Consider the following 17,708-nt stretch of genomic DNA (forward strand, 5'->3'; position numbering starts at 1 on the left):
GTTTTAATAAGTTTTATAGTTATCTTGGAGAGCTTTATTCCTAAGTGTCTTATTTTTTGGTGCTGTATTAAGTGGCCTACTTTTAAATAAAAAATTTTGTTTTCATGTATAGGTGGGAGATTTTTTTTAATGTAAAATAGCTGTGCTTTTCCAGAAGTAATCTTTTCTTGATTACTGACAGTTCCTACATAAAGTAGTAAGAGAATGTTCTTTAACCAGGTAATTCATTTCATGTAAGAGTAAACCCATTAATGTAATTTTTTATGTTTCTTCACAGTAACAAAGGTTTAACCATTTTCCACATGTATCATAATTTGTAATTTTGTTCTTTGGAAAAGTGTACCTAAGAGCATATTACCGGAGATACTACCAACTATCCAACATGTTATTTTCTGCTGATATGCCATATCTTTCCTTCCAAGTAAACGAAATTGAAGTGTTTTTCTTTTTTTAATTATGCAGTGTACCCTCAGTATTTTGGTGCACATTTAATTAACCTTGAAAAGATAGAAGAGAATTTTTTTTTAATTCTGTTATTTGAATATGTAGTTCAAAAATGTAAGGGACAAGAGTAGGTACTTGATTCTCTCTTCTATTGTTAATTTGCCTTTCTGGCTCATGATTCCTGCTCCATTTTCACCTAATAGTAGGTACACATGAGTTGCTACATGTTTGTTTTTTTGATGCAGCTAAATCTTTGTTTATATATTATACACTGAGTTTAAATAATTTAACACATTTTTAATATGTTTGGTTTTTTTTCCTCTACCAGATCAAACTTGGACATAGATCAGAAGCTAAAGATGGTACGTATTTCATGTAATCTGACAGGTCAGGAAGGGTTTTTATTCTCACTGAGAAAAAGAGCAAAGTATTAATAAGAGTTAGCAATGGTTCTGGATAGAGTTACCGCAGGATAGAGAAAGGATATTTGGTGATTTCCACCAGTTGGGTGTTTAGAGGAACGTTCCCAGTCAGCTAAGTAAATGGAAGGCAACAAGGTTATTAGTGGCTTATCTTACTGTCTTCATTGCTGTTTTAGGTGTTACAGGCCATTGCTTTTTCTATTTCTGAACTTCTAATTACTTTGAAAATTCGGGATACATTTTCATGGAAGTATACAAAGCTCACTATGGAATAGATAGGTGGGAAGAAGTTTTTTTATGCCTTTCTCCAAATACTTATTTGTTAATAGCCTTACTATTTAGTCATCACAAAGTCACTCTTTTTTTTTTTTTTTCTTTGAGCCAGAGTTTCACTCTGTTGCCCTGGCTAGAGTGCCGTGGTGTCATCGTAGCTGAATGCAACCTCAAACTCCTGGGCTCAAGTGATCCTCCTGCCTCAGCCTCCCAAGTAGCTGGGACTACAGGCACACACCACCATGTGCAGCTAATTTTTCTATTTTTAGTAAAGATGGGGGTCTGGCTCTTGCTCAGGCTGGTCTTAAACTCCTGAGCTCAAATGATACACCTGCCTTGGCCTCCCGGAGTGCTAGGATTGCAGGCGTGAGCCACCGCGCCAAACCACAAAATCACTCTTAGTAAAAAACCCTTCATCTGTGTAAGTGCCAGTACCATATCTTATTTTAGAGTTCTGTCCTTTGTATTGGAAAAGATACTGTCTTATCACTAGTTTACTTTTAGCACAAAGAATCTGCTCCTAATATTTATAGGGGAAGAGAAAGGAAGATAATTACTTATCACTTATAAGCTAGATACTTATGTATGTTTTTAGTCCTGTGGTATTCGGATCTGATGTGCTACAGATAAAGTGAATACTTTCTTCACCATTTTTCATAGTCTGTGTTAAGCTATTTAAAAAATAAAGCAGTATAAAAGAACAACAGATTTTTCCCCCCAAAATTGCCAAAATAGCCCTTATATGTCTGTGGAATAACTAACCTTTCCTAAAAAAAAAAAATTATAAGAAGATTTGAGATTTCAGAATTATTCACGTTTTGCTTGTCTTTTTATATAGGTATAAATAGAACAGCCTTAAGAGAGATAAAATTATTACAGGAGCTAAGTCATCCAAATATAATTGGTGTGAGTATGATCTAAATTGTTTTCTGGGATTTGGGACCCTATCTTTTCTGAATGTAGATGTTGATTGTGAAGGCTCAGCAAGATGAGTTGTTCTAGATGATGCTTGCAAAAGAAGTTTAAAAGTTTATCAGCCTGAAATGTACTTTCCTTTTTCTGTTTTTATTTTAATTTTTTTTTTAGAGAGAGTATTGCTCTGTTACCCGGGCTGGAGTGTAGTAGAGCAATCATAGCTCACTGTAGCCTCAAACTTCTGAGCTCAAGTGATCCTTCTGCCTCTGCCTCCCAAGTAGCTGGAACTATAGGCATTCCACCACTCCTGGCTAATGTTTTAATTTTTTTGTAGAGACAGGGTCTCACTATGTTGCTCAGGCTGGTGTCAAACTCCTGGATTCATTAATCCTCCTGTCTTGGCCTCCCAAAGGACTGGGATTATAGGAGTGAGCTTCCGCACCTGGCCCCAAAATGTGTTTTCTGTCTTTATTGTTCCTATAGATAATGTCTTTAAAACTATACAGCTGATGGAATAAATCAAATATGGATATATGGGCTCATTGTGTCAGGAATTATTTTGAAACCTGGAGGGCCCTAGCATACAATGGCTAAGAGTGACAGCCTACATTCAAAAACCTTCCTGTGTGAGACCTTGAGCATGTTTCCTCACAACTCTCCCGTAGTCCCTACCTCATAGAATTGTTGTGAGACTAGCTAATTGAATACATGTGAAGTATCTGGAATAGTGCCTGCCACAGAAAATCTACTCACTCATTGAATAATAGCTGCTGCTACTTAGAGGATTTTCTTAAGCATTGTACTTGGGTTTTTTTTTTTAATTGGAGACTGGAGTGAAGTTTTCATTAATTTATTTCATTTCCCCCTTTCCCCTCATTAATTTATTTCTTAATTATAATGCCAAAAATTTAGGGGGGGAGGTTAAGTAGTGATTTTTTTTTAAGTTTAATGTTTTTTGTGCTTCAAAATACTAATTCCTTTAGTACTGTCCAAAAAAACCCAAATGTCAAATTTAATAAAATTATTTAACCTTTACAGGGAATTACCAATAGTTTAAATGCTTGTTTAAATTTACTAGAGTTAACTCAGTTGGTATGATATTGTCAAGTGTTAAATAGAGAATGACATTTTAACTTTAAAAAAAATTTACTTTGCAGCTCCTTGATGCTTTTGGACATAAATCTAATATTAGCCTTGTCTTTGATTTTATGGAAACTGATCTAGAGGTAAGATTAAGATTCCTAGAGAATTTTTTTCTCCCAGTTTATCAAAGGAGAATCTAAATGTTTTCTACGTAAGATACTGATACTCCAAAAAATTCTTAATTTTGTTGATATCTAGATGTACTCTGAAGTCAAAAGGATCTCTGAGTTTTTTACTTTTAATTATTTAGCTATATTCCCAGTGTCAAACATTAATACAAAGATTTGGATTTCATTAGCTTTTCTGTCTACCCGGTTCCTATGGCTTATTGACACCATTTTTAGAGAAATGAGCATTAAGCCTCGCAGAATTTAGGTCTTATTTCTATATTATCACAGAGTAATAGCATCCCTTTGAAAGCCACATTTCTTTTTTAAAAATAAAAGATCTCATGCTTTCCATTAATATTAATTGACTCTCAAAAAATTGACAGTTCAAGGTGTGGAACAATTAGAATTCTCAATGGTACAGTCACCTTGGAAACAGATTGGCGATTTCTTATACAATTAAATACACACCAACCAAATCAAAAGAAAAAAAAATTTCATACAGAACGTTATCAAAAGTGAAAGGAACACACTACATGCACAAACTGGTGGTGTGATTCAGTCCTTAGCTTATTGTGATAAGTCCTTCCAGCATCAGTACCACTAATGAGTAATGTTGTGATCTGGCAATACTCACTGCTAGGTATTAATCCAAAAGAAACAAAAACATATGCCAGCATACCAACCAATTGGTACATAGGTGTTTATGTTGATTCATAATCGTCAGTAGGAAACACCCAAATATCCTTCATGTAGTAAATGTATAAACAAACTGTGATACATCCATACAATGGACTACTACTCAGAAATAAAAAGGAACAAACTACTGATAAATGCAACAATATTAATGACTCTCACATGCATTATACTAAGTGAAAAAAGCCAGGCTCAAAAGACTATGTATTGTATGGTTCCATTCATAAGATATTCCGATCATTCTGCCAGGAAGCTGGGCTTCTTACCCATTTAAAGTTTGAGAATAGGTTGAGATCATTTCGGCCCCAAGACCTCTAATCATTCTGCCAGTGCATACAATATTCTGGAATAGGCAGAACTAAAGAACAGAGATCAGTGGTTGCCAGGGGTAAAGGGAAGAATTGAGCCTAGAGGGGCTTCAGAATTTTGGGAGGTTATAGAACTCTGTCATGATTATGGTGGTGGTTACATGACTGAATGTGTTTGTCAAAACTCATGGAACTGTACACTAAAAAGGGTACATTTTCCCTTAAATCTGATTTTTAAAAAAAGAAAATGGGAATTTTTAGTTCATATAACTGATAAGTCTAGAAATAAACTTACTTTAGGCACAGCTCACAAGTGCTGCCATCAGAACTCAATCTTATACTTTAACTCAGCTCTATTTTCTTTGTTGCCTTCATTTATGGGTGCAATTTCTCAATATGGTAGTCCAGGCACATCTAGGCTTATGTGTTTTCAGTTTAATAATCTCTGAGGTAAAAAAAAAAGTGCTTTGTTCCCTTTGATTTTAGCACGAGTATTTGGCTTGGTTGATTGACTTGTCTTGTATCATGTCTCCATCCCTGAACCAGTCACCTGGCCAGGAGTCTGCAGTGTGGTAATGGCCATACCTGGGTCATGTGCCTACCTCTGGAGGCCTCAGGTAGGGTCAGTCCTATTTTAACCATGTGGACTGAGCTGGGAAGAAGTGGTTTCCTAAAGGAATACTGAATTCTATCGTCAGAAGAGGCAAGCAAAAATAAGTGTTTAATTTCATGTCAAAGCAGTAGGAGACAAAGCACTACTTCCTTTTCAAACCAGAGGTGCTCTCCCTAACTACCTAACTCTAGAAATTCTGACAGTACTTCCTAAGGAGAGTTAGGTAACCTCTCTTGAGAGGCTAATTTTATGCTAATTTTAGGTCTACAAATTGTTTTATATGGTAGAGTTCATTGGAATAATAAAGTATATTTGTGTATTGTATACCTGCTTTACAGGTTATAATAAAGGATAATAGTCTTGTGTTGACACCATCACACATCAAAGCCTACATGTTGATGACCCTTCAAGGGTTAGAATATTTACATCAACATTGGATCCTCCATAGGGTAAGGTTTTTAATATTGCTTCTTTATGTTAGCCAAACTTCATGTAGCCAGTTTAGTATAATGGTCTGGATATGTAAATTGTTGAACAAAATAAAGATACAGCTAGAGCATTTTATCCCACCTTCCTATATGTGTTCCCTTCAGTTGTTCCAGCGGGTGATGCTGTGAGAACTCCAAATTATCATGTGAACTGTAGAACTGGAGGAGATCCAATCCTTCATTTTTTTTCATAGATGAAGAGCTAAGTTGCTAAGTAAACTGACCAAGGTTATATTTTTTTCAAGGTCAGCAGCTGATAACCAACAGAGTTTTATAATCTAGTTCTTTTAGCTTTATGTTCAATATTCTTTGTGCTATACTGTTGTTATAGGAAAAAAATAGTGAGAGTCTTGGATTAACATATACAATGCCAAAATACCTTTAGAAAAATAATGTTTCTAGTAGCTCTAAAATTCTATGAAGTCATGAAATAAAATTTATGAAATAGATCATTTTTAGGAATATTCAGCTGTTGGAAGAAGGCTGATAATTTAGCTAGGTAGATGTTCTTAGGTGCTGTATTTAGATAAATAGCTAAATATATATTATTTGTAACTAGTAATTATCATGTCTTAAATTTGGAATCCCTTCTAGCTTATTGCTGATGTCTTTTTAGCATAGATTTTGAAGGATATCTTCCTCATCCTTTTTAAATGCATAATATTTTTATTTACTAATATTTATATATATTATTGTCATTAAATAATTTTGGCAACCATTTATTGGGTGCTTACTATGAGCCAGTCATTATACTGGACTCTACAGAAAATACTAGATTGAATCTTCATAGCAACCTTACGAAGTAAGGTAAATGGAGGCTCAATGAAATTAAATACCTTACCCAGATTCTCACTATATAATATAACGAATCTTATTTTGCTTTTATGGGATTTTATATCAGTGGGAAAAAACTGATGTTTAAATTTTGGGTGTTGGTGTTACTCTGTTTTTGCTAAGTTTAAAGTTAAGCCAACTAACTGTAGCACTATGGTGTTCCCCACCTTGTTTATTTGTTTGTTTAAAACTTTCCTCATATAGGATCTGAAACCAAACAACTTGTTGCTAGATGAAAATGGAGTTCTAAAACTGGCAGATTTTGGCTTGGCCAAATCATTTGGGAGCCCCAATAGAGCTTATACACATCAGGTTGTAACCAGGTAAGAATTCCTTAAGTAACTGAAAGCTTATGTTGTGTAGGCTATTGATCACAAATGAGCATCAACTGGCTTCTTGGCAGAGTTCAGGAATCATTGTTGGTATCTTCTTAAAAAATACAGCACTTTTGGCCGGGCATGGTGGCTCACGCCTGTAATCCTGGCAATCTGGGAAGCTGAGGCAAATGGATCGAATGGATCTTTTGAGCTCAGGAGCTCGAGACCAGCCTGAGCAAGATCAAGATGCCGTCTCTACTAAAAATAGAAAGAAATTAACTGGACAACTAAAAATGTATACAGAAAAAATTAGCTGGGCATGGTGGCGCATGCCTATAGTCATAGCTACTCGGGATGCTGAGGCAGGAGGATTGCTTGAGCCCAGGAGTTTGAGGTTGCTGTGAGCTAGGCTGACACCATGGCACTCTAGCCTGGGCAACAGAGTGAGACTGTCTCAAAAAAAAAAAAATACAGCCCTTTTTATTTTAGGTATATTTTACCACAATGAAAAAAACAGCACTTTTCCAGAGTTGAAGTAACTCAGTTTTCAGACGTTTACCTAGTAACTTTGAGGAGTAATGTAAACTTTCACCTTTTACTTCAATAAGCTGGAACATCAGTGGCTATTCTTTTACCTAATGCCTGACTTATTGGACTCATGTTTATTATATTGATCATTCTGATTCTGTGTCCTTCTTTGTGAGTGAAAATTCTCTAAACAAAGCAGTGTCTTGGTATTTGAGTTTTTCATATTATTAGTAGTAATTATATTTTCTGTTTATACTTTTGGCGTATAAAAACAGAAAATCACATTAAATAGATAAGGACAATAGATATTATATTTCTTGTCAAAATGGCATTTATTAATTTCCAAAACTCTTTTAAGGTTCTGTGAACATTTTTCCAGATTCTCTATTTTAAATTATTTTATTACCTTCTTCCAAATAGATCTCATTAAGTGTCAGTTATCTAGCTGTAAGTAGAAGTAGGGGATTTAAGTAATTATTCATGTGATTGCTGGAATAATTAAGCCCATCATTCAGGAACTCTTAGAAACAGGGACTTATATACAAGAGCATTGTTAAGTGGTGCTTTCTTATGTACCAGTTTCTCATATTAGGTTATTAAGTATAGAATGTCTGATATCCTTAAGTGCAAAGTTTGACAGTTGTTATCTCTGACATTTCACTTTGACACTTCTTGGTTGGTTTTTGTTGTTGTTGTTGTTTTAATCGTGAAGATACGTCCTCAGTCTTTCAAACTCACATTCTGGCATGTGATTATCTTTCAAATTTTTTTTAGAGCAATTTTTGTGAAACCATGGATAAGTCAAAAATTTGTGTTATTTTTTAATGAGTTCCATCATGGTACCAGTGTAGCACAGACAGCTTGAAATATCAATGAAGTGTTTGGGAAGGATGTGGCTAATGAATCCACAGTACGTCAATAGTTTGAGAAGTTCCATTCTGGTGATTTTAATCTTGAAAATGAGCCATGTGGGCAACCTGAGACCAAGATGGATAATGATGAGTTGCAAGCTGTAGTGGAAGCAAATCCATCTCAACCTATGGGTGAATCAGCAGCAAGGCTTGACATTACTATTCCAGCAATATTGTACCTTGTGAAACAAATGGGCAAGGTAAAGAAGCTGGAAAGATGGGTACTGCATGAATTAAATGAGTGTCAGAAGAGAAATTATCTTGAAGTTGCCTTTCTTTGCTGTCACGACATAAAGGCGAACCGTTTCTACACTGTATTGTTTGAAAAATGGAGTCTTTTTGACAATCACAAGCATTGGGCACAGTGGCTGGATAAAGATGAAGTGCCAAAACACAATCCAAAACCGAATATTAATCAGAAAAAGCTAATGCTGTCTGTTTGGTGGTCCAGTGCTGGTATTAGCCACTACAGCTTCATGAAGCCTGGTCAATTATAGCAGATGTCTACTGAGACTAGTTGGACAAAATGATGAGGATGCTTGCTATTAAGCAGCCGAAACTGGTCAATAGACATAGGCCAATTCTCTTGCAAGACCACATGTAACAAAAACAACGCTGCTCAAACTACAGAAGCTGGACTTGGACACTCTTTGTCATCCACCGTATTCGCCAGACCTTGCACCAACTGACTACCACTTCTTCCAGGCTTTGGACCACTTCTTGCGAGGAGAAATATTCAATTCCCAACAAGCTGTGGAAAATGCCATTCACAATTTCATCGCCACTTGCTTTTCAGGCTTCATAATCTCTGGCATAAGCAAAAGATGGCAAAACTGTGTCAACAGTTTAGGCACATACTTTGATTAATTGTACTGCTTCTTGTTTGAGATATAATAAACTTTTGATATGAAATTGGACATTTCATATTTAATGACATAATATTTTTTTTTCTCTACAAATCAAATGCTACTAATAAGTCAAATTAGGATGAGGACTCAGAATTGACAATGTGATTAGCAGCGTGGACCTCACTGATAAGCTTGACAAGAGTAGTTTGGTGGCGTGGTAGGCCTGCTTGAAAAGGGTTTAAGAAAATGAAAAAAGAGGAATTGGACACAGTGAGAATAGATAATTCTTTGAACTAACCAGAGAATGAGGAAGTAGCTATTGAGGGAGGTGGGGTCTAGGGAACTTTAAGGCTGGAGAAATAATAGTATGTTTGTACATTGATGGAAAAGGTCTAGTAGAAAACAAAAGACTGATGATGTAGGAGAAAGAGGAAAGAATTGCAGGAGCATTATCCTTAAAACTAGGCAAAAGTATATGGTATCTAGTGCTTAAGGTGAGGGATTAGCTTTAAAAACAGATACGATAGTTCATTTCTAAGAAAAGCTTTAATGATTCCATTCTAAAATGACACTGCTTCTTTTTGTTCTTCAGGTGGTATCGGGCCCCTGAGTTACTATTTGGAGCTAGAATGTATGGTGTGGGTGTAGACATGTGGGCTGTTGGCTGTATATTAGCGGAGTTGCTTCTAAGGGTAAGTCTAAACTAATGTCCACACTTCAATACAGTTATTCTCTTTTTTTTCCTTTTTTAATTTTATTTATTTATTTTTTGAGACAGAGTCTTGCTCTGCACCCAGGCTAGAGTGCCATGGCGTCTGCCTAGCTTACAGCAACCTCAGACTCCTGGGCTTAAGTGATCCTCCTGCATCAGGCTTCCGAGTAGCTGGGACTACAGGGATGTGCCAGCACACCCAGTTAATTTTTCTATTGTTAGTAGAAATGGGGGTCTCACTTTTGCTCAAGCTAGCCTCGAATACCTGGGCTCAAGCTGTCCTCCTGCCTTGGCCTCCCAGAGTGCTAGGATTACAGTCATGAGCCACCATGCCCAGCCAGTTATTCTCATAATTTGTGTAAGAATTATCTTTCTGTCACTGTCCTTATAACAAAAATAACCTACAAATAGATCAATTTTTAAAAAAGCTTCCAGACAGGCACAATGGCTGGTGTCTGTAATCCTAACACTTTGGAAAATCAAGGTGGGAGGATTGTTTGAGGTCAGGAGTTCAAGACTAGCCTGAGCAACATAGCCAGACCTTGCCTCTACAAAAAATAGAAAAATTAGCCAGGCATGGTGGCATGCACCTGTAGTCTGAGCTGCTTGGGAGGCAGAGGCAGGAGAATCACTTGAGCCCAGGAGTTTGAGGTTGCAGTGAGCTATGATCATGCCATTGCCCTCATACCCAGGCAACAAAGTGAGGCCCTGTCCCCAAAATATAATCTTTAAAATAAAAAATGAAAGCTGCCCCCAAATGCAACACTTTTAATTAATGTGAATGTAAAATGAGAAAACCTTCCGTTTAGGACAATATGGATTTAACTGTAGATAGTTATACTTCAGAACATAGAAATTAACTTGTAATATGGCAGTATCTCTATAGTAACTAAATGTATTAGGATGAAATTTTGTTATCCTGGTAGGTTTTTTTGTTTGGGGATGTTTTTACTTTAGGGGGATACATAATACCAACCACCTCAGCTGCTACTCTATATAACTTTAAACCTTGTGTGAGACCCTCAAACAGAGCAGACATAGTGTTACTATAGCATTTCTCTGACCAAGATTATCTGATAATAAAACATCCCCTCCCTACCCTCACGGGAGAGAAAGGTGCTGACTTGGAAACTTCTTTTTAGCTATCCAGTTTAGATCTCCAGAAAGACTAGCCCTCTCTTGTGAATGATGAAGGTAAAGGAATATTGAGGAATCCTTCCAATGCTAGGAGTTTTTTCTCCCCACCTCCCAGTTCCTGTTCTCCCTCTCCTCAAGCCTTATGTGTTTAAAGAATACAAACCCAAGATTGAATAGCTTTTTTATTTCCTTGAACACAGAAAATAACTTCTGCATACCAAAGAGAAAACTTACACTCAACTAAAGATGTTTAAGAATGTAATTTCTGCCAACAACAGTGGCACACACCTGTAGTCCCAGCTACGAAGGAGGCTGAGTCAGGAGGATTACTTGAAGCCATGTGGGCAACATAGCAAGACTCACACTCTCTCTGTCTCTCTCTCTCTGTCTCTCTCTCTCTCTCTCTCTCTCTCTCTCTTTCTCTCTCTCTTTCTCTCTCTCTCTCTCGATTGAGTCTTGCTCTGTTGCCCTGGCTAAAGTGCAGTGGCATCATCATAGCTCACTGCAACCTCAAACTCCTAGGCTCAAGTGATCCTCCTGCCTTAGCTTCCAGAGTAGCTGGGACCACAGGCACATGCCACCAAGCCAGGCTAATTTTCCTATTTTTTGTAGAGACAGAGTCTTGCTTTTTATCAGGCTGGTCTTGAACTCCTGACCTTAAGCAATCCTCCCACCTCAGCCTCCCAAACTACTAAGACTACAGGTGTAAGCCACTGTGCCCGGCCACAACCCTGTCTCTTTTTTAAAAAAGAATGTAAATTCTGTTTATCATTTTGAGATACATAATACCCTATGAGTACCTGTAGAAGAAACCCACACATTCAAACGTAAAGATGATATGGTAATCCCAGTGCTAAAAATGGGTCCTGTGAATCATCTGATATGATAGCTCTGCTACTCACAAGAACAGAGTGTACCAGTAATTCACACTGAGAATCTGTCAACCTCCAAAATTCATTCATGGCCAAGAAAAAAACCAGAATTCCATAACCCCTAATATCATGACTGATCACTTCATTGAGAAAGTAAGTGAAGAGGGTAGACAGGTTAGAGACTGTGGACCTGGTCAAAATCATAGTTGGAATCTTATCAGCCACTGGTATTGTTTCTGGAATCATCAGTAAGGTTATGAGGAAAATGACAGGCAGACCCTAATTAGCTAAAGAATCATGCTGTTGTGTCATATTTTTTTGTCCTACAAAATTTTTTAAGGAAAGGTTTTCTATTTCAAACTGTCTCTGCACCCAATTAAAAAGGTGGTTTATGGAAATGTTGTCCATATGAATGGTTAGCTAGGGATCACCGGATAGTTACTAAGGATCTTCAGATATTTGATGAAAGCTTCCAACATGAAATATAAACTGAAACAAACTAAAAAGGAACTTGGAAAAAATAGAAAGAACCAGAACAGAAGAAAATTCTCCACCACCCCTGTCCAAATTGTCAGAGACTTAAGAGATTATATTACATGTGTAAAACAAGCACACAATGTTGTGTTGTGTTTTGTTTTGTTTTGTTTTGTTTTGTTTTTTGAAGGAACAAAGAATGAGAGATACTTGAAATTTTAAAAATAAGAGATTGGTAAAGGCAAACAAAGACAGTGAAAGGATTTGAAAAGTAAACTGGAGAACTCTTTCATTAAGTAAAATCAAAAGATACAGAGGTGGGTGGGCATGGTGGTGCATCCTTATAGTCCCAGCTACTTGGGAGGCTTGAGGTGGAAGGATAACTTGAGCCCCATGAGTTTGAGACCAGCCTGGGCAACATGGTAAGACCTTGTCTCAAAAAAAAAAAAAAAAAACCATGGACTATAGTAGAGGAAAGATAAGAAAATTAGCATACTGATTCAGGATTGATCCTAGAGTGCATCAAGAGAGAATAAAGAAAATGGAGAGTGGGAAATGTTGAGAAAATAGCCCAGCATTGATAGATGTTACTGTTTAGATTGAAAGTGACATAAAGAGTACAACTATTATGTATCTTTAAAAATTAAAAAACTTTTTTTCAAAAGTACCATAAGAACCCTACATAAATGAAAAAAGACTCATGCCAAGGTGCACCATTGTGAAATTTCAGAGTACCAAGGGGTAAGGAAAAGATTTTATTTCCACAGAGAGGAAAAACAGCTTACATAGGAAAGAAAATAAAGGATTAGGGAAAAGAATGACATCATCCTTCTCAACAGCAGCATTGGAATCTGGGAGACTTCACATTGTGAGGGAAAATGTTTCTTCAACCTAGAATTCTATGTTTATTCATATTTTCAATTAGCTGTGAGAATAAATACAATTATACAAAAAGTTTATATCCAATTCCTTTCCTAGGAAGTAACTGGAAGATGTGCTCTTTTAAGGCATGAGAGTAAACCAAGAAAAAGACATAGGATCCAGGGAACATGAGAGTCAATAGAGGAAAGAGATGACTAGAATTCCCTGTTTAATAGTGAAGGAAAGTTCTGAGAAAACAGGTATGCATCAGGCCTAAAGAGTGCCCAGTGCAGGCTGGAGCAAGTGGGATGAAGGCTTCAGCCCCTATAGGTGGCTTCCAGAAAAAAACAAAAAGGAACTGATAGATTATGATACATTTGATCATATGGAAATTGATATTGATAACTGGAATCTCAGCCTTTGTACAAAGTTGCGGGGGGGTGGGGGGCAGGGGCGGGGGTAGGGGGGTAGAGGGGGAGAATTAGAAGAGGAGGGCTAGGAAATCATTACCTCTAGGAAAGCCAAATTGTATAACCTTAATACAAGAAGGGAAACTAATGTGAACATGGCTCTACACTGAGCAAAAATTACACAGTTATAAATGGGGGGAAGTGATGGGTCAAAGGACCAATTTTTATCATAAGTCTATGGTACTATTCAGTGTCTTAATAAGGTTCGTATATTAATCTAATACAAACAAAACATTAAAAACACAAGGCTTAAGTTCAAGTTCTAAAGCAGCTCTTGCTTTGGGGGAAAAAAGTTTATTCATAGGGATATTTTCAAACAATGACAAAGCAGAGAGAGTAGTAAAATGTGCCTTTATTTACCCAAAAACCAGCTTCAATAGTTTTTAACACATGGCCAATTTTACCAGTACCGTCCCACACTAAATTTTTTGCCACAGATCCCAAACATCATATAATTGTGTCAATATGTTACTTCAGTGTTTTTCTCTAAAGGATAACAATTCTTTATCATAGTCATAATACCACTGTCACCTGAAAAAAATAATTTCTTAATAACATCAAGACTATATTCACATTTCCCCAGTTTTTCTCATAAATGTCCTTTATAGTTACTTAGGTTGTTCAATTTGGGATCTAAAATCCACATGCTAGATAGCTCATTTTAATTTAAAGTTTTTACATGTCTATCCTTAAAATCTGATTAAATTGCGAGCTCGTCCATAATTTGCATTGGTGGTCTACAAAGTGAGGATACTGGTATCCTACAAAAGTAAGATAATCCTTTGGGGTATAAGAAGAAAATGTGAACATGTCCAAAAATAGCTGTAATGTTATTTAATACCCTTTTTAGTTTCTATTTTTTTGAGTACATTTAATATGTATAATAGTATAGTTGTTATATAATCCCTAATAAATAGGGATTATACTAAGTCCATTCAGAAAATAAAAACATTAATTTGATCAGGAAAGTTTAATACAGTATAAAGAATTAGTAACTATACCAGGAGATAACAAATATAAAAATAGCAGATATAAGGATCAGCCACCACTACTGCTAAGGCCAAGACTGATCACCTGGAGAAGAAGGCCCCCCCAGGGATGAGATCTAGACCTTGTTGAAGAGGGCAGTTGTGGCTCACTGGATGGCAGAGAAGTCACTGTGGAACTTTGGTGGTGGAACTTGCTAGAAACCTACTTTCTGGAATATGGCAGTTTGTGCTCTAAGGTGCTAAGGAAAGCTGTTGCAGAACAGATGTCTCTCTGGAAGTCCTCTGCTAGAAAACTGCCTAGGGGCAAGTAGGGAGCCTGGAGCAGCACTGTGGGAACTGCCTCTTCTGCAGGTGCTACAGAAGCCTGGTAACTAGAGAACGTGTGGGTTCTGCAGGAGTCAGCTAAGCAAGATAACTGGGACCAGGAAGCAAAACCTTTTCCTTGTAATGTCTCTCCAGCATCTTCTGTTGACAAAATTTCAGTGCCTGTTGGCAAAGGAAAAATATTTAAAGGGCCCAGATCCATTTTCACAAAGAAAGCAAAAAGGCTGAATTTGGAACTGAAGAGAAGTAAATTGATAACTGGCACTGGGGTTGTTTTCTTTTCTTTCTTTCTTGGTAGTGCACAATAATAAAAATGTTGGAAACTTAGTACTTAATCTCATGTTTTCTCAGTGAATATGTAAACTTTTCAAGGCCCTTTAACAGTGCTGGAGGCCACAGTTATTCACTGAGTATGTCTTCCATATATTTACACAGATGTCTGAGAATGAATTGGAAAATAATATCTGCATAGCAGGGATTTTGATCATTACTTAGCAGCTCAAAAATTTTAAACTCGTAATTATTTATCCTCTTTTAAAGTTTGCTGGTACACCTCTTCAAAGAACAAATTTGCTAAGAAGTTGCTTAAATAGGATTGGTGTGTTGGCTGGATGAAGTGCAGTGGTGTTTACAACGAATTGATCACAACCAGTTACAGGTTCCTTTGTTCTTTCTCCACTCCCACTGCTTCCCTTGACTAGCCTTAAAAAAAAAAAAAAAAAGACTGTTGTCTTCCTCCCAGCCTTTGCACTTGTCCTTTTGCTAAAAGTTTTCTTCTTCTATCTTAGACTCTTACTCAGGCTAACTCCTAGTTGTCCTTTACCTTTCACACCACTTCCTCTAGGAAGCTTTTCCTGACCTGTCTAGAGTGGGTTAGGTGCTGTTCCCGTGTGAACTAGGATCCTGTGCTCTTACTTAACACACTGTATTGTAAATGCCTATTTACATATATCAACAATGTTCACCACCTCCACCCTGGGGAGGCAAGGAATGCCTTATTCCCTTGTTCTAATGCCTACGGCCTAGCACAGTGCCTGTTATATGGTAAGTGTTTACTAAAATTTGGAGTAAATAAAATGGGTAGTGAAGATGCTGTGTACTTGGTTAGCAATGGCATGCTCTAATGCCACATCAACTATATCTTATACTAAATTTTTAATATTAGAGCTTTTAGTTATTTTAATTAAATGTATAGTACTTGTATAACAAGTATCAAAAACCACCTTTAAAAGGGTACCTCTCAATTTCTTTCAGGTTCCTTTTTTGCCAGGAGATTCAGATCTCGATCAGCTAACAAGAATATTTGAAACTTTGGGCACACCAACTGAGGAACAGTGGCCTGTAAGCCTTCGTGCATTTTCTTTGGAATTTAGTTAGGATTCTATGAAGTTATTTAATTGTCATATTCTTTACATAGTGCTGTCACATGAATCTTCAAGAAATTTTATTATCATAATAGTAATATATACTCATTACAAAATTTTATTTTATTGGCCGGGCACACTGGCTCACGCCTGTAATCCTAGCACTCTGGGAGGCCGAGGTGGGTGGATCATTTGAGCTCAGGAGTTCGAGACCAGCCTGAGCAAGAGTGAGATCCCGTCTCTACTAAAAATAGAAAGAAATTAGCTGGACAACTAAAAATATATATAGAAAAAATTAGCTCGGCATGGTGGTGTATGCCTTTAGTCCCAACTACTCAGGAGGCTGAGGCAGGAGGATTGCTTGAGCCCAGGAGTTTGAGGTTGCTGTGAGTGAGGCTGACACCACAGCACTCGCCCAGGCAACAGAGTGAGACTCTTGTCTCAAAAAAAAAAAAAAAAAAAAAAATTTATTTTCAGTCTTTTGTGCTGACTTTAAACAAAATTCTAAATGATAAAATACATAAAGTAAAACATTAAAATTGTGACATACCATCCAACCTCTTATACACATGTAGCTCTTCCCCCACCCCAATAATCTCCATCCCAGAAGTAACCACTATTTATAGTTTCATGTAAAGCTGTGTTATAAGTGTACACACACAATGCATTTTCTTTTCTTTTCTTTTTTTTTGAGACAGAGTCTCACTCTGTGACACAGTCTCTGTCACCCTGGGTAGAGTGCAGCAGCATCATCATAGCTCACTGCAACCTCAAACTCCTGGGCCTAAGTGATCTTCCTACCTCAGCCTCCCAAGTAGCTGGGACTATAGGTGCATGCTACCACACCCAGCTCGTTTTTTCTATTTTTAGTAGAGACCAGGTCTTGCTCTTGCTCAGGCTGGTCTCAAACTCCTGTCCTTAAGCAGTCCTTCCCCCTTGGCCTCCCAGATTGCTAGGATTACAGGTGCAAGCCACCGCACCCAACCCATTTTCTTTCTTCCATTCTTTAACAAAAATGGGATCACACCATTTATTTTTTTTTTTTTGTAACCGACTTACTCCTTTTACTTAATATATATCACTGACTTTTTTTCCTTTTTAACACCTGCATAATACTCCGTTTTATAGATATTTCATATTAGTTTATCAATGTCTTTTTGATGGATTTAGGTATATTTATGGTATTTTCACTAACAAGATGTTTCAGAATTATGATTATTTTACTCCATTACATTGTCTCCAAAAAAGAAATTTTAAATCTGTGGTAAAGTTTTGCGACTTAATTGCTAAATTTTACATATTACAGTTCAGTATGTATTCTTACTTATTCATGCTTACAATAAAATTGTAGATCCTTTGATTTTACTTCATATAATTGCCCCATCCTCTAAAGCATAAATAAATATTAGAAAAGGGAAATTTTAATCAGGTTCTTTACCTTCTGATTAAAACTGTAATGAAATTATCTGGAGCTAAAATTAATATCCAAGGAATTTCTTTTCTGCTATTATTACTTCAACTTCCTAATTGGAAGTTTGCTTTATGTTCTAATTTTAAAACATGCCCTAATAGCTATCATTTATTAAGCACTTAACTATGTGCTATTCATGATGGGCTTTTCATAAGTTATATTTAATAGAGAACTGAGGCTTAGTGAG

General features: G+C 36.7%; 1 protein-coding gene across 3 annotated transcripts in view; it reads left to right on the forward strand.

Annotated features, from left to right (window-relative positions):
- Positions 1–17,708, forward strand: part of CDK7 (cyclin dependent kinase 7) — a 29,683-nt gene that overhangs the window by 6,880 nt on the left and 5,095 nt on the right. For 2 of the 3 annotated variants that reach the window (XM_045566045.1, XM_045566044.1), the window contains exons 3-9: positions 773–806; positions 1,978–2,045; positions 3,212–3,280; positions 5,260–5,370; positions 6,448–6,566; positions 9,440–9,539; positions 15,941–16,027. In XM_045566045.1, the coding sequence (XP_045422001.1) occupies positions 773–806; positions 1,978–2,045; positions 3,212–3,280; positions 5,260–5,370; positions 6,448–6,566; positions 9,440–9,539; positions 15,941–16,027 (588 nt within the window). The remainder of the gene's footprint in view (positions 1–772; positions 807–1,977; positions 2,046–3,211; positions 3,281–5,259; positions 5,371–6,447; positions 6,567–9,439; positions 9,540–15,940; positions 16,028–17,708) is intronic. The other variant, XM_045566046.1, reaches the window with a different exon arrangement.

The sequence above is a fragment of the Lemur catta genome, chromosome 12 (assembly GCF_020740605.2).
Source record: "Lemur catta isolate mLemCat1 chromosome 12, mLemCat1.pri, whole genome shotgun sequence".
NCBI classification, from domain to species: Eukaryota; Metazoa; Chordata; class Mammalia; order Primates; family Lemuridae; genus Lemur; species Lemur catta.